The following is a 21,924-nucleotide window of genomic DNA, read 5'->3' as shown; positions in this document are numbered from 1 at the left end:
ATTATATTTAAGATACGACTGAAATTGTTTATTTTGTTTTCAAAAATTATCCGTGAAAACGGGTACAAAATTGTCAGACTGCATAATTTCCAACCTATACCCTTAAAGACAAGCGGGTAAGGCATTACCCGATTCACATTTTATTACTTTATATGTATATATATATATATATATATATATATATATATATATATATATATCCTTTGCAAGTTATAAAATTTTATCTATGTCTACAGTATTTTTATTCGCTTTTGTTTTACAGATATTCTTGCAAGATGTACTTATTATATATTATGCTACTTGTGTAGGTTTTATTGTCTTAGCTGTCATCAACTTTTCATTGTATTTTTTTTTTAATATTCTATTCAATATAGTAATAATAATAAAAAAATAATAACAAAAATTTAATCATTCTGGTGACAAAAGGGTATTGTCTTTCGAGAAAATAGGAACCAACTTATATTTTAAAGGAAAAATTTCAAGTATATTGTATTATTTTTATCAGAATAAAAAATATACTTAATCCGTATTAGAAAATAAAAATTGAATGTCTGTATACTGAAATTTTGTTTAGTTTTAAAGTTTTTTTTTTTGATAAATTCTTATACGTACGTATTGTTTCTGATGTGTTATTTTTTATTTTTGTCTGTTTGTATATTATGTAATAGATTAAGAACTATTAAACCCGTTTCAATGTAAAATTCGCCGTTAAAAACCTGAATATAATCAGAAATGTAAGGGATTGTAAGATTTCAATAATCATGTTGAGGTGTTGGAGACGGCTCTTTTAGCTAATTAAGATTTCTTATAATTTTTTTGCTTAGTTTGTACTAGCTACAAATAAATAAATCTTTTATTCTGATAAGAACATAATAATACGTTATTATGACAAGGTAATGGAATATTTACCATCATTTTAAAAATTAAATTTTTCGTAGGGGCATCGTACGAACTTGAAATTCGAAAAATAAAGTAGTAGTACTGTACGATCTCTTTACAGTATTGAAATTTTAAGTCGATCGGACTTAGAAACGAGGATATAATTAGATTAATTATTTTGGTTTTTTTTTATCTATTTCCAAAACGGATTACTCAAAGTCATGAAACTCGGAATATATACGTCTAGATAACTTGTGCTAAATTTTGACCCCAAGCCGAAAAGGGGTATGCCGTAATAACTTTTATCTAGCTTTTGATTACTATTTCTAAAACGGTTTAACCACTAAGCACACAATTTAATTATATTAAGTTTTTGGCTCCTAGAAATAAGTAGGAAGGTGGTCTGTTGAAAAAATTTGTAGAACTCGATTTCTGAAATTGTTTATTAAATTCGTTATCTGAAATCGATTTCTAAAATGTTTTATTACATTTTGCAATTGATTTGTTCGATTTTAAGTAACAATTATTAAGTTATTAATATTTAAAAATCCTATGGAGCGTATTTGAAATAACGCTCTGTCAAAAACGAAGCTATGAAACTCTCTGCCGGTTCTAGATACACTGCAGGAATCTATTTCTAATGTCATTTTCTAAAATCGTTTTCCATTTTGTGTTTAATGACTGATTTGATGTAAGAATCTAAGAAACATAATATTTTATGAAATAATAGTAACAGTAATTAATACAGAGTGTCGCGGACTAACCGTATCCAAAAATAATTGCTTAAATTTAGAATACCAGTCGTCGTAATCTCTAGGCTCAATCAACAGGAAATATCTCCAAGATTTGTTCTTTATACTTTCAAGATCAACGGAATACACCGACTCACAATGCAGTTGTAGTCAGCGGTAGTCAGTCGAGATGTTGATCCTACAGGAGAAGGTTCAGTTTGTGCTTTGATTAGTGGAGTTCAATCTACTACGCATCTTCAACGGGTTGTACGAACTGAACGGAATATCGATCCTCCTGCAAGTCTATTACAAGCCTATTCGTCAGTGGAGTATGACTTTAAGAGAGACTGGAAGTTTGGTTTCACAAAGTAGAAATCATTCAAAAAAAGTTTCAGTCAGTGACGAGGTTGGATCGTGTACGCGATGCATTCACTGCCAGTCCTGGAATGTCAATTAAGCGAACTAGTTACGAACCGCAAATTCCTCGTTTCACTCTTCACGATATTGTTCATAAGCGACTCCGTTTGCGAACGTAGAAGTTACAACTCCATCATCACATTAAACTAAATGATCGCTCCCTAAGATGTTAGTTTGCTGCAGAGGTAATGCACCGTGTCTAAAACAATCCTAATTATCGTTAGCGATGAGGCAAACTTTCATACGTGCGGGAAAGTTGACACACACAATTATTGAATTTGGGGTATTGAAAATCCCTATACAATAATCTAAAATGAAAGGGACTACAACTGCATTGCTGTTCGGCTTGTCTGCGCATGCGTATTTCGCTGATCTTGAGAGTATACAGAATAAATCTTGAAGATATTTCCTTTCGACTGAGCTTACGTTTAAGAGATAAGCACAACTGGTTTTCTAAATAATTACCATTACTTTTGGATACCTTTAGCCCGGAAACTGTATTTAAAAAGCGTATGGCATATTTGAAAAGAAAATCTGCTGAAGGATGAAGCCTGGAAAGTTGTACGATCGTTTGTCGGCTTTTTTTAGACAAGTTAATAAATAAATGAGTCAGCTTGTTTAGAATAACAATAATTTGTATTTTTATTAATTTGTAAAGATTTTTAAATCTGTGTTCAAACTTCCGGAAATTTTAATAACATTTTTACCACCTGTGAATTTTATTTTAACATCTCGGTAATATTACGTAAGAATCTGTCAGTTATTTTAAAAGAAAAGTAAGTTATCGGCCACACCTTAGATAATAATCGGTCTCTTTACAATAATAATAAACGTCTAGGTTTTACTTAATTTTAATTTATTCTTGTATTGAATTAGCAGTTTGTAAAAGATAAAATTACTTTAAAACGGATTGAAATTAAAATTAATGATGTATGAAATTAAAATGAATAGACCTTGTTATATAAGATATAATAGAAACGTATCGAAGGTCAAAACTTCATGTACTGTTGCTTCAAATATTTTGACAAAACTTAAAAATTAAATATATAACGATAAATAGGTTATAAATTAGTAAACAGGTAAGACCTAAGAAATGCGATGACATAGTCGGCGACATAAAAAAATTCACGCGTGTTTATTAATTTATTTTTTCTACGGCCTTATTATTACGTTTGAATTACCCGTATCATAATGAGGGTCATTATGACCGATCATATCACTAATCAGACCGAACAGAAGCGTGCATTGTTTAATGTATTATCCGCTTTTTTTTATTTGGATTTTAATCCGATTTAGTAGTCGGCCAGCAAAGGTTAATCTGAAAGTACGCCAATAGGTAACTAAGTCTTTATATTACACTGTTTATCCTTTTGTTAATTATATTTGATTCTGAGGAAGAAATGTCTTAAACACTTTTTCTGCGAAGAAAAGGCAGAACTTTTGAATTATCGTCACAGAAATGTATTACTTAATCTATTTTTAAAACGTTAAAAAAATATTCCGCAAACAATGTATTCTATCGTCGATTTAAATCAATAATCCCAATATTTTCTCAGCCGTAGAAAATATACGGCTAGCAACTCTCCAAAATGGCCATTAACACACTCTTGCGAAGCGCATACTACGCTTTCGTGCATTAATGGCTACCGTTGTAGGCCCGTTGCATAACGTAGTAATTTATAATTGTACAAAAACCGAGTACGATATAAAATATGTTAATAAAATACGTTAACCCGTAAATCACTTTTCAACCGTTAAAAAAGAAAAATGAAAATAGGGGACGCATCTATTTTAAAACAAACTATTTTCTTTGTATGACAACACTACATCCCAAGCACCCTGGAGGCGCAACTCAAAATTATTAATTGAAGATAGGAATATGATAAATCATTTTAAAAGGGATTGAATAACATATGAGTTGTCGAGATATCGTATTTCACATCTAGTTTCAAAAGCGGTCTAAATCAGTACCTCTTAAATAATTGTTTTAACAGCGAAACACTAACAAAAAAAATTTTAATTTATCAAATGCTCTTAACGCAAAATTAACTATTTTTGGTTTCGGTTTGAGATCGCTTTTGAAACTAGCTACGAAATAAATTAAAAATCAGTATTTTGATTAGGATTGCCTTAGCCCGATATTTTTCATCGAAATTTTTATTTTTTAATGCCCTTTAAAATGATATTATAACCCTACTACTTGTAACTCAAAAAAAAAAAATTATGTGTTGAGAGATAATGATGGCCACTTTTTGAGACTAGTTGTGAAAAGTATTAAATTTTTTGTTTTGTCTTTAGCCATTTGGCTGGTTTGATGCAGCTCTCCAAGATGCTAGTCGTTTCATTTGAGTATACTCTCTACATCCTACATCCCTAACAATTTGTTTTACATATTCCAAACGTGGCCTGCCTACACAATTTTTTCCTTCTACCTGCCCTTCCAATATTAAAGCGACTATTCCAGGATGCCTTAGTATGTGGCCTATAAGTCTGTCTCTTCTTTTAACTATATTTTTCCAAATGCTTCTTTCTTCATCTACTTGCCGCAATACCTCTTCGTTTGTCACTTTATCCACCCATCTGATTTTTAACATTCTCCTATAGCACCGCATTTCAAAAGCTTCTAATCTTTTCTTCTCAGATACTCCGATCGTCCAAGTTTCACTTCCATATAAAGCGACACTCCAAACATACACTTTCAAAAATCTTTTCCTGACATTTAAATTAATTTGTTTTAATTAATTAGTATTAAAGAGTTTTTGGTTTTTTTTACAGTTTTATGATACATTTTAAAATAATGCTTAATACTATATATGGAATTATATATATAATTTATTTATTTATATATACCATGGTAACATACTAGTATACTTTTTATATATATATATATATATAAATGAATGTTTGTTTGTCCCGTATGTATTCCTACACCATTCATCCGATTGCTATGAAACTTTCGTGAGTTGTGCGCACGCCGGTGAAGGTTTCTGAATTAGTTTTGACCCGTTACGTAGCGCGGGGCTCGAGGTATTTCAAAAAATTGTACTTATGGTGCGATTTGGGTCCTGTTCAAAATATCTATTAGTTACATGAAAACAAATAATTTTACAAAAAATGGATCCGCTAGGTAACGCTGGGGTCGAGATATTTCGTAAAATTGTATTTATGGTCCAATTTCGCTCATATTCAGAATTTATATTAGTTATCTGAAGAGAAATATTTTTGCGAAAAAAGGAAAGAGGGGAAGGCAAAAAGGGAAAGAGTGGAAGGGGTGAAGATTGGAAGCGGGGAAAAAATGAAAAGTTAAATTTTGTGATGTTCCGTAATGTTCAGTTTTTTAATGTTTCATCAAACTTTAATTTGTATTCCTTTAATCTTTGTGTATACTCAAATCTAGCTATAACGAAGCATTGCCGGGTCAGCTAATATTTATTAAAATATAAAATTCAATTAAAATCTTCTTTTTTTAATCCTTTGAAATGGTCTTTCACGTTTTTATTTTTTCCATATAAACATTTTTCAGATAAGAACATTTGCTAAATTTGATTTACAAACGTTTAACTGTTGAAAGTTACTCAACGGTTCCCGTACTTATTAACAATGTATATACAACCAATATTTATAGATACATTTTTTGGCAAAAGCGTAACGCTGTTCTATATCGAAATCTATTCTATAATTATAATTAACTGTAACTTATTTTTGATGACCTTGTTTCTAGTATTTATACATTTAATTAAACCTGACATAAACCAGCTGTTTTAAGAAAATATTTGCCGAATTTTTATCGAAGAATAGTACGGTATTACTCTCGGTGGCACGGAAGAGTGGGGGGGAAATGAATTTTCTTTACGTTTTGAGGTATGAGGAGTACGAAAATACCATCCACTTAGATTGGGGTTTCCTTATATATTTATATGGCTCGAAATTCTCCAAAACTACTGGATAAATTCCATTGAAATTTAGATATGTTATAGGAGTGTATCTGAAGTTATCATGTGAAAATTTTATGAAGAATGGTTGAGTCGTTCCTGAGTTGCGCTCAATTTATAGTCGAAAAAAGTTTAGCGGGGAAAGTTAGAAGCGTAGTTCGTTATGATGTTACAAGTGGGAACTTGGCGTTTCTTTAGCTGCTGCATCTACTATTAGTTATATTAAACCAATTTTAAAAAAATGTTAAAACCAAATTAAAATAACAAAAAGTCATCCTTCATGCGCAGAATTGCGCAATATATATTTTTTTTTAAATACTTAGATTTTTTTACTCTAAATTAACTGCGAGATTTTAGGTTTTGTACGCCTAACTGTCATATTTAAATCAGTTTTAATAAAGATAAATTTAATTGAAAAAAAAACTATTACATAATTTGTGTGTAAGTTCCCGGGTTCGACTCCTGATCAGATATAATATATTACATATGCTACAAAATTTTTATTTAATGTTTCCTCGAAGGAGGTTCATGTTTATATAATAAATTAATCATTGTAGAAGAAAAAATACATAAAATGTTACTATTTCAATAATATTATATATAAAATCCACGTGATTTTAAACGTTTTAAAAATTACATTTTACCTTTCAATCAACATAACTCGTTTTGTAGTATAATTTTTAAAAAAATTATAAATAATAATAAAATAAAGGCGATTAAATAAGCGTTCCACTTTAAATTGTATAATCTTAAAAAAATCTTACCGTTAAAAAAATTATATGTATCGGACAGATTTATTTTCTTTTTCAACTTAAATTGATAATTTTGCAGCATTTGCAAAAACAAAAGACATCGTTATCGATTATTACCTGTTTTGCCTTATCAGGAAAGTTGACAGGATCGATTTATGAGTTTCTCGAATAATAAATTAACGTTAAGTAATTTACTTAATTAACATTCCTAAAAAAAAAATACGATGTGTACACCACATAACTTCCTTCTACGCCTATTAAATTACAGATACACATTTTTTGTTACACTATATTTAAACCTTTTTAATTTGAAAGTGAGATACGATTCTCCAATTCTTTAATAAAGTGGACAGTTACACAATCGCATTGCGGTGGATACCACATTGCATCACATATTTTTGTGGTGTCCGTATCAGCAGTTTATATATTAATTTTGTTTCACGTCTCTCAAGTAGATGAGTGGTATAAATGAAAATGCGTCGGATCCATAACCATGCACACATCGGTTCGAATCCGACTTCATATACATATATTTTTTTATTTTTTTTAATCGAAATATATTTATTTATTAATAATTATTAACCTCTGTAAAACTTTTTGTTAAAATGAAAAGTTCATAAATTTTTTTTTAATATATTTTTATTTTATTATCGAATTATTATTTTTTTATTGTAATTTTTTTTTACAATCGGAGGTTAATAAACGATACATGATCGATTGATAAATTATCGATTAATAAATCAATCGATACATTTAAATGAAAAAAAAGTAAAAAAAAAAAAATATACGTATATGAAGTCGGATTTAAACCGATGTGCTTTCACCTTGTAAGATACAAATATCTCATTAATTAAAAGTTTATTCGGTTATAACTCTGAAACCGATGAAAATAAGTACCGCTTAATGATATATCGTTGAAAAGCTCGCGATGAGGGCTTCTTACTGCAAGTAAGAAAAAGTCCAAAATCCAGATTATTTTGGATTTTTCGGATGTGCTTACACATACGTACGTACGTACAGACGTCACGCCAAAACTAGTCAAAATGGATTCAGGGATTGTCAAACTGGATATTTCCGTTGAAATCTGATAACCAAAATTTTTCGCGATCACAATACTTCCTCTACTTCGCACAAGGAAGTAAAAATTAAAAACAAATCCTAAATTTTCTACATTCCGTAGACTGTGTACGTAAATTAAATTTACGGTAAATTAATCTTTATTAATGCTATTGAATGGTGATTTATTTTGTAGTTTTTTTTTAATTAATGTATTAATATCTTCATGTACTGATATTTCAAATAATTAATATGTACTTTATTAATTGTTGTATTTTGTTATACTGCTCTAATCATGGTTTTACCACGGTTTCCTTTGATCCATCAAACAAATTTTGGGGTCCTTCTATATTCTTTTTATCTATGGAGTAGCATGTCTACCCGTTCGTGATTATCTATTTAATAAATTGTCATGTATCCATCAGAATAAATTAATTGCGAAATAATAAAAATAATCCTTAAATTAATTCACAAAGATATAACCAGATTAATATAGATTACAAAAAGAAAATAGATGTAGCATCATCTATATTTTAGCAATTATATTAAAAATTAACTAATGCATTCCTAATAACAAACGATGATTGAAATTTGTATTAAAGTAACTTAACCGAGTTACGTTTGGAATAAATAACTAAACTGTATGAAACGGGCTGATGTCCTTCAACCTTTTTTTTTTCTTTTTCCTGTTTAGCCTCCGGTAACTACCGTTTAGATAATTCTTCAGAGGATGAATGAGGATGATATGTATGAGTGTAAATGAAGTGTAGTCTTGTACATTCTCAGTTCGACCATTCCTGAGATGTGTGGTTAATTGAAACCCAACCACCAAAGAACACCGGTATCCACGATGTAGTATTCAAAATCCGTGTAAAAATATCTGGCTTTACTAGGACTTGAACGCTGTAACTCTCGGCTTTCCAAATCAGCTGATTTGGGAAGACGCGTTAACCACTAGACCAACCCGGTGGGTTGATGTCCTTCAACCTGGTCTTATATTAGACAACGTATTGTATTTTTATATTTAGAACATTTATTAACCTTTTCAGATCGTCAACGAATTATCAAGACCTACTATTATTATTATTATTATTATTATTATGTAGCAAAACAATTTTATATTAAAAATTTAATTTATCTATCTCTTACTGTATTCTTACGACTAAAATGAATGTTATTTTCTATAATTTGTATAAATAAAGCTAAATGTCCATACGTACGTGTTATATAAACAAGGTGTAAATAAAATACTGGAACCGTTAAATAACTTTTCAACGGTTAAATACAAAAAAATTAAATTTATCTGATGTGTCAACCTCAAAACGAGCTATTTTTCGGTATGAGATCGTCACTTAGAGCGTGCTGTAATCCATTCTTGAAATTTATTAAATGACCTTCATTTTGGTTACGGTTGTCTTAGCCAGAAGTTTTTTTTTTTGTTTTTGTTTGACGTAATTTACTACAGAACCTTGTGCGTAGGATTATGAAAATTTACATCAAATTTTTGGTTTTTAATATACATATATTATGTCAATATGTCCAAATACGGGAGAGATTTGTAGCTTGTACGCACAAGTAACTGCCTGGTATACCAACTGACAATGCGATCAGAGCTGCTGAATACTAGAAGTGAAGAATAGGAAATTGTATTTTTATTCCCGAACACAGAAAGAAAAGTAAGATTATATACATATATAGTTTTTCATTTGCATCGAGGGTTCCTTCCCAGTAATACATGACATCTAACAAATGAAGGAATATCGGATTGTTTATATTTTATTCATAAAATAAATAGCTTGCAAGAAAATACACAGAAACCGGTTTTGTTTCCACTCGTATATTACTTCATTTTCACTTGTGTACATCTTTCATGTCAAAGGTATAATTATCAGATATTATCGTAATCGCAATGAATTACTTTGGTGTTATTTTCTATTATATATGAGTGTGTATATTTATGCGTGTGTGTAATGGAAAGTTCCTGTTTGAAATAATAACCTTTTCGTGTAAAAATGAAAAGTAAAAATGTTTTTTATGATTTACAATTTAAGTTACAAGCACGTACGCGTACGGGTTTTCACTCGCATAGCTACTCGCTTGTAAACCGGTACACTTACTATGTAAAAACTACAATACAGTGCGTTCCGTACATTCGTATTATAAGTAAATTTTTTATGCTGTTCGGTTCATAATAATACATTATATTTTTATGTATCCAAATTTGTCTTTATAAGACAAATTGTAAATATAAAACAAAAAACAAATTATAAGATAACAAATAGATATTTTTCGTAGAATGAACGTAGAAACACCAGATGTTTTTGTTTTAATTAATACTACCTGCTGTAATAATATTTCTGTAAAATAGAATCTTTTGATTATATTTTAAATACATTTTTAGGAAATTTTTAAAAACGGCAATGAAAACCTTTTCTTATAAGGCAAAGTACAGGGTTATCGAAAAATTTTGCGGCGATTTAAAAAAATCATATCTCATAAACTACTAGAGATAATCAAACTAGTATTTCTTTTCTAAGTTCACCGACTCAAAAAGTTTTTTTACATACATAGAGTGTTTCAATACGAGTCCGTCGGTCGCTCTGAAAACATTCAGCCGATAATCGACTTCTGCCGGATCATCGCAGGCGTAACTGTGGCAGTAGCAGCGGTGTGATCCGTTACCTTAAATGTTGTACATTCCTGATTTTTTTCATAGTAGACAATGTTTTTAACGTATCTTCGTAGAAGAAAGTCTAGGAGTGTCAAATCTGGGCTTCCCGGAAGCCAAAGCACAGGACCGATCCTACCGATCAACGATTAGGAAATTTATCATTTCAAGCGCGTCGAACTCCTATAATGTTTCAACAAGATGAAACGTTACAGAACGTTACTTTCTTGTCCAATTTGGTAAACTTGCGGAAAAAAGTACAGTTGTAGCATATCTAAATAAACCTTTTCTGTGACAGTAGACTCGTGAAAAAAGAAACGACTAATCACACGATCGGACATCAAACCGCACCACACGTTTACTTTTGGGGAATCTCTGATATAGTCAATAATTTTGTTGGGTCGCTGAGATTCCCGTGTCCTACAATTATGCCGGTTGACATAAATCACTGATATGGAAAGTCGCTTCATCCGTAAACATAACACGTTAAAAAAGTGTTTCGTCATCGTCAATGTTATTAAGCATTTTACTTGCGAATTCAACATGTTTAGGACGATCCGTAGGTTTAAGGTGTGTAAAAAAAACTTTTTGAAGTGGTGAATTTAAAAAAAAAATATATATATATATATATACTCGTTTGATTATCTCTAGTAGTTTCTGAGATACGACTTTTTTAAATTTGCTGCAACATTTTTCGATGACTGTATTGCGTTGAGTTATACGAAAAAAACGGTTCTGTTGTCTGGTTGAATAGAGGTGGTGGATATTTTTCTTTATTTTAAGATTATACGACTATCGTTTTTAGCTAAGATCGTACATTTATAAATATAAAAACGCAAAAAGAATAAGTTAAAGTTTTTAATTTTCTAAAAATCTGTCTTCACGATTCACATTTACGGGGGCCAAACAGTGATCTGACGGCCAATTTTTATACCTTAAAAACTCATTCTGATTTTTTGAGGGAGCCCACAAGAGGTGATATACTTCATAGGAATAAACGTATGCGTAATAAATATTTAATAACGATGACAAGATTAGCGTTTTATTAAGGTGATTCAGAGAAAAATTAATGTATTAATTACTAATAAAATTTTATGACTAGAGTTTTTTTTAATTTCACCGATTAATCGTGACAATAACTCTTGAATTTGTGGTGTACTACAATACTAAGCGTCATATAACATAGCGGGTAACTTTACTGTGTTACTTTGTCGTTAAAAAAAAATTATAGAAAAAATTAAATTAATTATTAGAACCACCAGTCTTGTCTATGTAGGATGTATGACAGGCAACACTTGTCTGTCTTTTATCCTTTTTATTTTTATTCACGTGAAACTAGGGTAGAATGCGTTTTTCATTTGATATTTGGAAATTTAAAATTTAGACATATATAGAAAAAAAACTCCCTTTCGGCATGCCGGAAGGCGGGGATAGATTTCACCGGTGCTAAGTAGTGGATAAAAAAGATTTCCATCTTAAAGTTAAAAAAAACTTCAAATTTACTGAGTACGACAACGGTTGCATGTGAAAAAAAGTTTCACAGGTTTAGCATACGACAAGCCCCATCTTCTTACAATTCCAGCAGCATTTTGGTCATCCTTTGCCGTAAGGGTTAGTCATATCAAGAATTGTTGCAGACAAATGTTATAGGTAATGTTTAGAGGACTAACGATCACTTTAAACCGATTCGATACTATATAGGCATACCTTAATAGGTTAAGGGAGGTATGATTTTTTATTGTCTTCGAAAACCCATTTTTTCAAGCCTCTGGGCCAATGGTTGGGGATATAAAAAAATATTACTTAGATATGTTTTAGGCCCTTATCCAAAAAATAGTAGGAATTTTAAACGAATTCGATATTTTACTTAAAATAGCGAATTTTGTTTTTTCGAAAAAGACTTGGCCCAATTTTGCCCGTTAACGAACTCGGCCGACATTTTGGGTCATTATATTTTAAGTATCAATTTGAAAGTGATTGTCGGAAAATTACGGAAGTTATCGTGTCCACAAGAAAGTGAAATATATATATATATATATATATTTTAATTGTAGGTTGTAAATATTCTATAAATTATTACATTTTTTTTTTTTTTGTAATGACTGTACATTTTGTTTCAAAGTTTCTTTCGCAATAAGTAGCAATACATTTAATATTTATAAAATTTTGAATATACTCTTACTTCAAAATGACCTATTTTTCAGTATGAGATCCCTGTTTGGGATTAACTGTCGGTCACATTTTTAAGTAGCTATGAAAAATATTAAACGGTTACCATTTTGGATAGGATTGTCATAGCCCGAAGTATTTAAGTCAATTCTTTTTCAATACTTTTAACACACACACACACACACACACACACACACCCGCAACACTTTTTTATTTTCTATTTCAATAGGCCTTCAAACCACTATAAAAACTTTTCCCCGTCTCACTCCAATGGTGTGGTAACAAAAAACATTTTTTAATTAAATACAAAAAAATTTAATTTATTTTAAATTTAAATCCATCTCGCATGTTACCTTTAAAATGCCTTAAAAATGTAAAAATCCTAATTTTTTAGAGCCCTTACTCTTTACTATTTCTTGAAAAAAAATCAGCCAAAAATCTTTAGAAAATAACAACTATTTATTTGGAATATGGCTGTAACTTTGTATTAGGTAAATTTCATAAGAAAGCTACCTATTGTAATGGTACCAAGATTCGACTTCCGGATATATATATATATATATATATGTTCTTAAAAATAACTCGTCCCAAAATCTCGATCGAGTTCGTTAAAGACCAAAATCGTTCCATGGGGACCTTTTTCGAAAAAAAACAAAATATCGCTATAACTTTCTTTTTAAGAAACATATCTAATTCACTTAAAAATCCTACTATTTTTTGGATAAAGGCCTAAAACTTATCTAAGTAAAGTTTTTTTTATATTACTAACCATTGGCTCAGGGGGTTGAAAAAACGGGGTTTCGAAGAAAATAAAGAATCATACCTCCCTTAACAGGCACAGTATCGAATCGGTTTATAGTGGTCGTTAGTTCTCTAAGCATTACCTAAAATAACTTTTGATACGACCAAACCTTACGACAAGGGATGACCAAAATGTTGCTGGAATTTTAAGATTGGGCTTGTAGTATGCTGAACATGAGAAACTTTTTTTCACATGCAACCGTTGTATCGAGTAAATTTGAAGTTTTTCTTAACTAAAGGAGGAAATCTTTTTTATCCCCTACTTTTTTTCTTTTTTTTTGTTTAACCTCCGAGTCCACCGTTAAGCATTACTTCAGAGGATGAGATGAATGATTTGTAGCGTGTCCCCTACTTAGAATCGGTGAAATCTACTTCCGTCTTCTGGCGTGCCGAAAGGGATATTTTTAAACGATTTTGAAAAGTTTTTTATTTAAATTTATTATAACCTCTTAATTAAGTAATAAAATTTTGAAAGCTCTTGTTGATATAAATTTGAAAGTATTTTATGGATTAAAAATCTGATGAGGACAACACATGACGTCCATGTACGCCTATTAAATTACGTATACACATATCTTAAATTGAAAAGTACATAAAATTTTATTTTGTTAAAAACTTCTGATATTTTTTTATTATTGAATTACTATTCATCGTACATTTTTTTTAACAAGAAAGGTTAATAAGTGTTAATAAATCAATATATTTAAAATAAAAAAAAAAGTTAAAAAAAAGGGGATGAAGTCTGATTCGAACTGATGTGGCTTCCCCTAACATCCAAATGTCATTAATTAAAATTTTAATTAAGTAACTCTGGAACCGATGAAAACAACTACCACTTATGATATATCGTTGAAAAGCTCTCAATGAGAGCGTTTTACTGCAGTTGAGAAACAGTCAAAAATTCAATTTTTTAGATTTTGGGCTTTTTCCGGACACTTTTGATTCAGTCGATTGCAATCAAAAGGGGAGGTGTACAACTAGATGTTACAACAGTCCTAAATCCAAAATTTCAACATCCTACGGCTAATCGTTTTTGAGTTACGCGGGATGCATACACACGTACGTACAGATGTCACGCCGAAACGAGTCAAAACGGATTCAGAGATGGTCAAAATGGATATTTCCGTTTAAATCTGAAAATCAAAATTTTCCCGATTACAATATTTCCTTTGCTTCGTACAAGGAAGTAAAAGGTTGGACGGCGTAGAACGGCAGTTTTGTATTTAATAAAGTCCGGTTGCATTCTATTATATAACTGCAATTTGTTACAATTAACTTGTTTAGTAATTTTTCACGGTGTTATAAAATGGTTTAATTGAAAGTGTGCGAATTTTAACAAGAGGATTGCCGTTCCACGCCCGCCTTTTTAATTCATAAAATAGTGTTAAATCTACATTCATCACCCCGTCTCCTTAATTTTATATAATTAAAATTGTTACAGTCGAATTCTGGTTGCAATGAGAATTCCAACAATACAAATATATTGAAAAACTTTCGCCAAATTCAGGAATGTGATACTTTTGAAAAAATACATTATGGCTGTTTTGTAAATTGTTTATATGAACAATAACATTTATCCCCGTCGATTATTTTAGGTAGATTTCATAAGAAAGCTAGTAACGGGTACATGATTCAACTTCCGGAAATTTTCGACATATCTTCACATTTCACATCCCTCAGACCCCAGATCCCAAAATAACCGTCAGCTCAAAAGTTTATATATACATTTATATATATATATAAACTATATATTATATAATAATATATAAATATAAAAATTATATAATAAATTAAATATATATTAAATTATTAATATTATATATAACTATATATATATATATATATATATATATATACATAGTATATAGTATATATAGTTAATGTAGAGACATATAGATTTTATCCGTATAATTTTAGTGCTGAAAATTAAAAATTTATCATTAAAATTAGTGTATGTTGTTTGTTTTATAAAACGTAAATAGATATAAAAAAAAATATTATTTACAACATAGCATTTATTTATATTTTAAAGTTATTACTCTATTTTTATTTTCAGATCGTTAAATTTCAATAATGACTGTAACCGGACAGAAACTGGTTGTACCAGATGGTGGCTGGGGCTGGATTGTCGTATTGGGGTCAAGTATTATTAACGTAAGTAATTATAATTAAATACTGTGAATAACAGTGATTAATTGTTTTATTTATTTTAAAAAAATTATCAGTAATAATTTTTTTATCGAAGGAAAATATCTGTAATATTTACATATATATAAATATTAAGTGTTAATAAATAAATACTTTCATACACAGTCTATAAAAAAAAATTATGTAGTTTATACATATATTATTGCAGTAATTAATTAAATAAGTGAGGTTAAGTGAATCAAGTGCGGTAATGTAGGTTGCCATACTCATTTCAGATATCACAATAAAGCTTGCACTTAATGGATAACAATGTTGCCAAAGTTCATCGGTATGATTTTTTTTTTTACAATTTAATATACTACCCGGCTTTATCTTATCTGATTAATTGACGATGCACTTTATTGTTTTTGTTATTTATCTACAAAGAGTATGTAAATTATAAATATATTTAAAAACTATACTTACTGTTAATACCCCGTTATACCAGATATCAGAGAATTGCGCTGGCTAATAGGAAATGATTTGTAATCGAATCCAAATTGAAAAAAAAATAACGTCTGGTATAAAAAATAAATAAAATATACAAAATAAACATTCAACAAAGGAGTAAAATTTTGTAAATTTAGCCAAGACAATCAAAACGTCTATGAATTTTTAACAAAAAAGGTATATGTGTATATATATATATATATATATATATATAAGTCGTATAATATTAAGGTGTATATATATATATATATATATATATATATACGACTTAAATTTTTATATTTATTAAATAGCACAAAATCTATTTTTTTAAATAATACTATTAAAATCCTGTAAAAGCCGGCAAAGAGTTGCACAAGTTTTCCGGTTTCCCCAAAACAGATTTTTATTTCAATATACCATAGAGTTTTTTAAATATGCATATCGTTATGATTGTTATTATTATTTCTTCTTAAAAATCGATCGAATCAATTATGAAATACGAAATGGATAACGATTTTAGATAACGACTTTAGAAATCAAGTCCTTCAGTATGTTTCTAAAGGTTTTGACGATGTATTTCACTAGGTGATAAGAGTGCACCAAATGCAGTAATGTTTACATCATATAAAGATGAATATCGCATTACGGTATGATTCCCTTATAAGAAAAAATGTTAATTGAATTTCGCACTTTAATATAAAATCTGTTTATGATATTTGAAGCCAACTAATGAAATGAAGTTGGGCACCGGGTACCCGCTTATTTGTAGGGACCTAAAACTTAATATAATTAATATCTCATGCAAAGAAAATACTTTAGCCTGATTCGTTAATTAATAGTTAAGTCGGTTTTGAAAAATTTCGTAAAATCTAAAAAAAAAATATTTTGGGCACGATCGTACCCTTTTATCCCATGTTAGCCAACATTTAACATAATTCATAACTTATGTAGAAGAATATTTTTTCCGAGTTTCATGAATTCTTAATACTCCGTTTGGAAATACGTATCGAAAACTAAAACACTTAATTGTTTTAGTTAATTAATTAAAGCTTAAACTTTAACTCAATTTTAGTCGAATTTTAGCTAAATTAGCTAAACTTTAAGTCTATCGGACTTAGAGGTGGGATTTACTTATCCCACATCTAAGTTAAAATTTCAATACTGTAAACATACTCATACAAATACAAAATCTGCACCGAATTTAAATTCTTACGATTTCCTTACAAAAAGGTGGAATTTTAAACGGCGGGAAATACTCCATCTCTTGTCAATTATTTGTTTTTTAATTTCAAGTTTTAATTTTCAGGCAGTCCAAGTATATGTGTTAAAAAAGAGGACAACATAAATACGTACGTACATGTATACGTTCGTCCTTCCGGAAAGTTCCATGGATTTTTGTTGTATTTTTCGATTAGAGGGAGTCATGAAACCTCGAGATTGGCCGCAACCTGTACACCCAACATTTTGATCGATCATCGTACTTTTCCTTATAGCTATAGCTGCTACAGCGTTATAAAATTATTATCGGTAAAACAATAAATAGATAGATATTAAAATTCTTCACTACATTTGACATAGAATTTTTTATGTTTAGTTTTCTGAAATAGAATACCGAATGATTGTAATCGACAATACAAAGCACACGCGCAGAGAAAGAGAGACACGCACGCGCTTTCATACAGACACATACACATTACACAATAATATATAAAAAGTCATTCGCTTATTATAATGATAAAAACTTTATCCTATTATAATGACAAACAGACTTTATCCTGTAAGACTAACCCTTGTTATTCCTATTATTAAACTATTGTAACAGGACCAGGGTAACGGATTTATCCCGATTAACAAGAAAGAAAGAGAAAATGATAATGAAAAGAAGAATCCATATAAAACTGTAAGGGATTCTTTTCTCAGACTAACAGGTCTGTTTAACAATCTGTTCTTTATAATATAGATAATCGCACCTTCAAAAATTGTTGTTCGATCACAAGGGTTACCGGACTGGAATAAGAATTTTTAGAAAAACGTAAGGGCGCGGACGATGAAAATTATTACGCTTCAACAGTTAAAGGGATGAGACGGGTACTGGTTCTGCAGGCCAGGGGATATAAATACTGCCAGGAACCGGCGAAAACAGTCAGCAGTTCTGCGAGGCCGTGTACTCGGGGTAGTCGTGATAACAAGCGATAACAAAGTAGTTTCGCAAGCCCGAGTTCGACGCGGTTGAGGTGACGACGGTAACAGTGAGTGTATGATAACGAGTGAACAGTACGTCACGAGTACACACACTACCTAGCTGGACACACAGTACCTAGAACGTCAAGTAGGAGGCTCATCACGTCTGCGATGGTGTCGTCTGTACTATACGCGGCATCAATATGGGCTGATGCTGTAAATATACAAAGAAACAGACAAAAACTGACAAGTATGCATCGGGCGGCGCTATTAGGTGTAGTGGCAGGTTACCGTACAATGTTGTACAAGGCGTTATGCGTTTTGGCATCAGTTCCGCCAGTTTACCTACAAGGCAAAGGTAGGAGGCTAAGGGCGGCTGGTCATAATAAAATTGAAGCAGAAGAGGTGGTCAGGAATGAGTGGAAGACGGTCTGGACCGAGTCATCAGTAGCAGAGTGGACCAGGCGACTAATACATGAATTAGATAACTGGCTGGAACGGCGTCACGGTAATATGGATTACCACATTACCCAATTAATGTCTGGCCATGGCTGTTTCAGCACCTACCTGAATAGAATTGGTAAGAAGGAGACGCCTGTTTGTGAATACTGTCAGGGTGTAGATGACGCCGAACATACGGTGTTCGAGTGCCATAGATGGGCGCAACACCGCCAACGATTAGTAGATGAACGCATTCTGACGGGAAATCTTGTGGAGTGGATGTTGGCCTCTGAAAATAACTGGAAACGGTTCGCAAACTTCGCGAGAACAGTTCTCCGTACGAGGAATATCGAAGCCGGGGTTACTAGAGTACTAAGTGTAGGGAAGGATGGACAGCACCGTCTCGGAGGACCTGTATGCTTAGGTGTATGGGTTCCTGTGAGGGGATGGGGACTCCATGGGAAAGCCTTCGCGAGGGGTTAAGTTAAGACCGAGACCCGGCCGAGGGTGTTGGTTTTCTGGGGGTGCTTGGGCCCTTGGTGCTGGCACCTTTGGTTTGAGGCAAGGCATAATGACCGAGACCCGGTTCCAGGTGGGGGGGGGGAACGGCATAGCCGGGCCCTGTTTCCCCCGCCGGGGATTAGAGGCAGGCACAAAAGATCCAGAACCGAGGGGGTTGACCTGTCGTGCCGGATGTTAAGCCGGTGGATGGGGAGACCTCCTTAGAGTCGGAAGGACACGTCCCTGGACCGAGTATACTTAATTGGATGTCCGGCCCAGGGATGTAGGAATTAAAAAAAAAAGTACGTCACGAGTAACCTACCGGGTTGGTCTAGTGGTGAACGCGTCCTCCCAAATCAGCTGATTTTCTACTGATATTCTACACATTCGTAAACTGCAGGTTAGTTATGTTGTAAACAGTAAAAGTAATAATATTTGCGGAAAATGGAATTTTATGAACTTTAGACTGTTCTATTTTTATCTTGTTGTTCATGTAATATTAGGTTCTAGCGGTCATTGTAACGTTTTTAGTAAATTGGACTGTATTCTGGTTTTTATAAGTTCAGTGTCATTAAAAACACCTTGTTCTTTTCATTTTAATTAGTCTTTTGTATGTTACGTATACGTATTATCATTATTATTATTATTTTTATTATTATCATTGTTGTTATCAGTATTTTTATTACTTTTTTTATATGTTTCAGGGTAATAAATTGTTTTTTTAAGAAATTTTTACGTTTGTTAGTCTCTCTATATATCCTTGCCGAACCGCGAAAACGAGACACTATAATAAAACTTCAACCAAAAGCAAATTCTCTAACATCTCTCTTCAATGTGTTGGTAATTTAATTTAACTTTTATTATAAAATGCATTGCCGAATTGTAAATGAAATGAATTTTATTTTTTTCATTTATTTATTAATTTCTAATTATTGTACGCATGACGTCAGCACACTTGTATATCAAAATTAAAAACAAAAAATAATTAACAGGTATTTATTTATTAATCTGGTGAATAAATCAAATATTACTCGAAAAATAACCATAAGGGTGGTTTATTGAGGTAGAGTAGTTTAATGACGGTAGTTATTCAATTTGATCGTAAAAATGATAAGATAATAAATTATTACGGTACGTCTGAGAAGCTCCCCCTTATCCTCTCCAGCGATTAATATTTTGCTACTGATTTGAAAAGCGTGCGATTTTCGGTTTCTAAGAAATAATTTATTTACCGCCGTTGATATCCCTGCCCTCAAGGTCACGTAGATTGATTCGCTGTTTTGTTTTAATTGAGAAGCTGTGGCTGATGTGAGCGAACGCAGTTACAGTGTTGTGGAGCGGTTGAATGCAGGAAAATCAACGCACGGTTCAAAGAATGTCACGTATAATGAAAGTATTTCGTGTACGCTTTAACAAGAACCCGCCTCGTAAAACAATAGTGGGTCGGGAAAAACACCCATTTGTTCCAGAAGTGTTAAAAACAGATCGCGTTGTAAACAAAAGATTACAAACACGTGGCGGCGATACATTTTTGTCAACAGTTGGCCGTCTGTTGATTATACATATTTAAAAAAATTTGAAGTGGACACCACATGACTTCCTTGTTCGCCTATTAAATTACATATTTATTTTTTATTACTTTTTTTTTCATTATTGATTTATTATTTATTATAATTTTTTTTTACAAACGGAGGTTAATAATTATTAAAAAAATCAATATAAATAAATTTTAAAAAAAGAAAAGAAAATTAAGTCGGATTCTTGCCGATGTGCCTTCCCCTTTGTAAGATCCAAACATTTGATTGATTAAAGTTTTATTGGGTTCTAACTCCGGAACCGATGAAAATAAGTACCACTTATGATATATCGTTGAAAATCTCTCAGTGAGAGCTTATTACTGCAGTTAGGAAAAGGTTCAAAACCCATTTTTTTTTTTGGATTTTGGGCTTTTTTGGACACTTTTGGTCCAGTCGATTGCAATCAAAAGGGGAGGTGCACAACTAGATGTTAGCAGTCCTAAATCCAAAACTTCAACATTATACGGCTACTCATTTTTGACTTATGCGAGATACATACGTACGCACATACATATGTACGTACAGACGTCACGCCGAACCTAATCAAAATGGATTCAGGGATGGTCAAAATGGATATTTCCGTTGAAATCTGAAAACCGAAATTTTTCGCGATAACAATACTTCCTTGTACGAAGTACATGGTTAATGATATTAGAGACAGATCGATTCGATTAAGCAGACTCCAGTTAAATCTATTCCTTTCTTTTTCCTGTTTAGCCTGCGGTAATTACCTTTCAGAGGATGATATGTATGAGTGTAAATGAAGTGTAGGCTTGTACAGTCTCAGTTCGACTATTCCTGTGATGTGTTGTTAATTGAAATCCAACCACCAAAGAACACCGGTATCCACGATCTAGTATTCAAATCCGTGTAAAAGTAATCGGTGTAACTAGGACTTGAACGCTGGAACTCTCGACTTCTAAATCAACTGATTCGGGAAGACGCGTTCACTACTAGACCAAGCCGGTGGGTCAGTTAAATCTATTCCTAAACCGAGCTTAATATACCGCGGCGAACAATGCATGATCGTATTAAAAATTATTTGTTTTTGAAAACATTTCTACTGGCTTTTGTGAATGATTATCGAATGGGAACATAGAATAACGTGTTGATTTCCAAATGCGATTTCCCACACATAATTATTGTTTTCTGATGACGTAAAATTTATCCCGATTCACGATGAAGGGACGTGGTTTTCTT

At 31.5% G+C, this 21,924-nt stretch overlaps 1 protein-coding gene across 1 annotated transcript in view; it reads left to right on the top strand.

Annotated features, from left to right (window-relative positions):
- The window catches only part of LOC142319245 (uncharacterized), a 221,553-nt gene that overhangs the window by 116,948 nt on the left and 82,681 nt on the right, over positions 1 to 21,924 (top strand). Inside the window, exon 2 of the mRNA XM_075356291.1 lies at positions 15,462 to 15,559. Coding sequence (XP_075212406.1) covers positions 15,479 to 15,559 — 81 coding nt within the window. The 5' untranslated portion in view covers positions 15,462 to 15,478. The remainder of the gene's footprint in view (positions 1 to 15,461; positions 15,560 to 21,924) is intronic.

Source organism: Lycorma delicatula, chromosome 2, assembly GCF_047948215.1.
Source record: "Lycorma delicatula isolate Av1 chromosome 2, ASM4794821v1, whole genome shotgun sequence".
Lineage (NCBI taxonomy): Eukaryota > Metazoa > Arthropoda > Insecta > Hemiptera > Fulgoridae > Lycorma > Lycorma delicatula.
The sequence above is the reverse complement of the archived record's forward strand: the minus strand, read 5'-3'. Positions and strand labels throughout refer to the sequence as shown.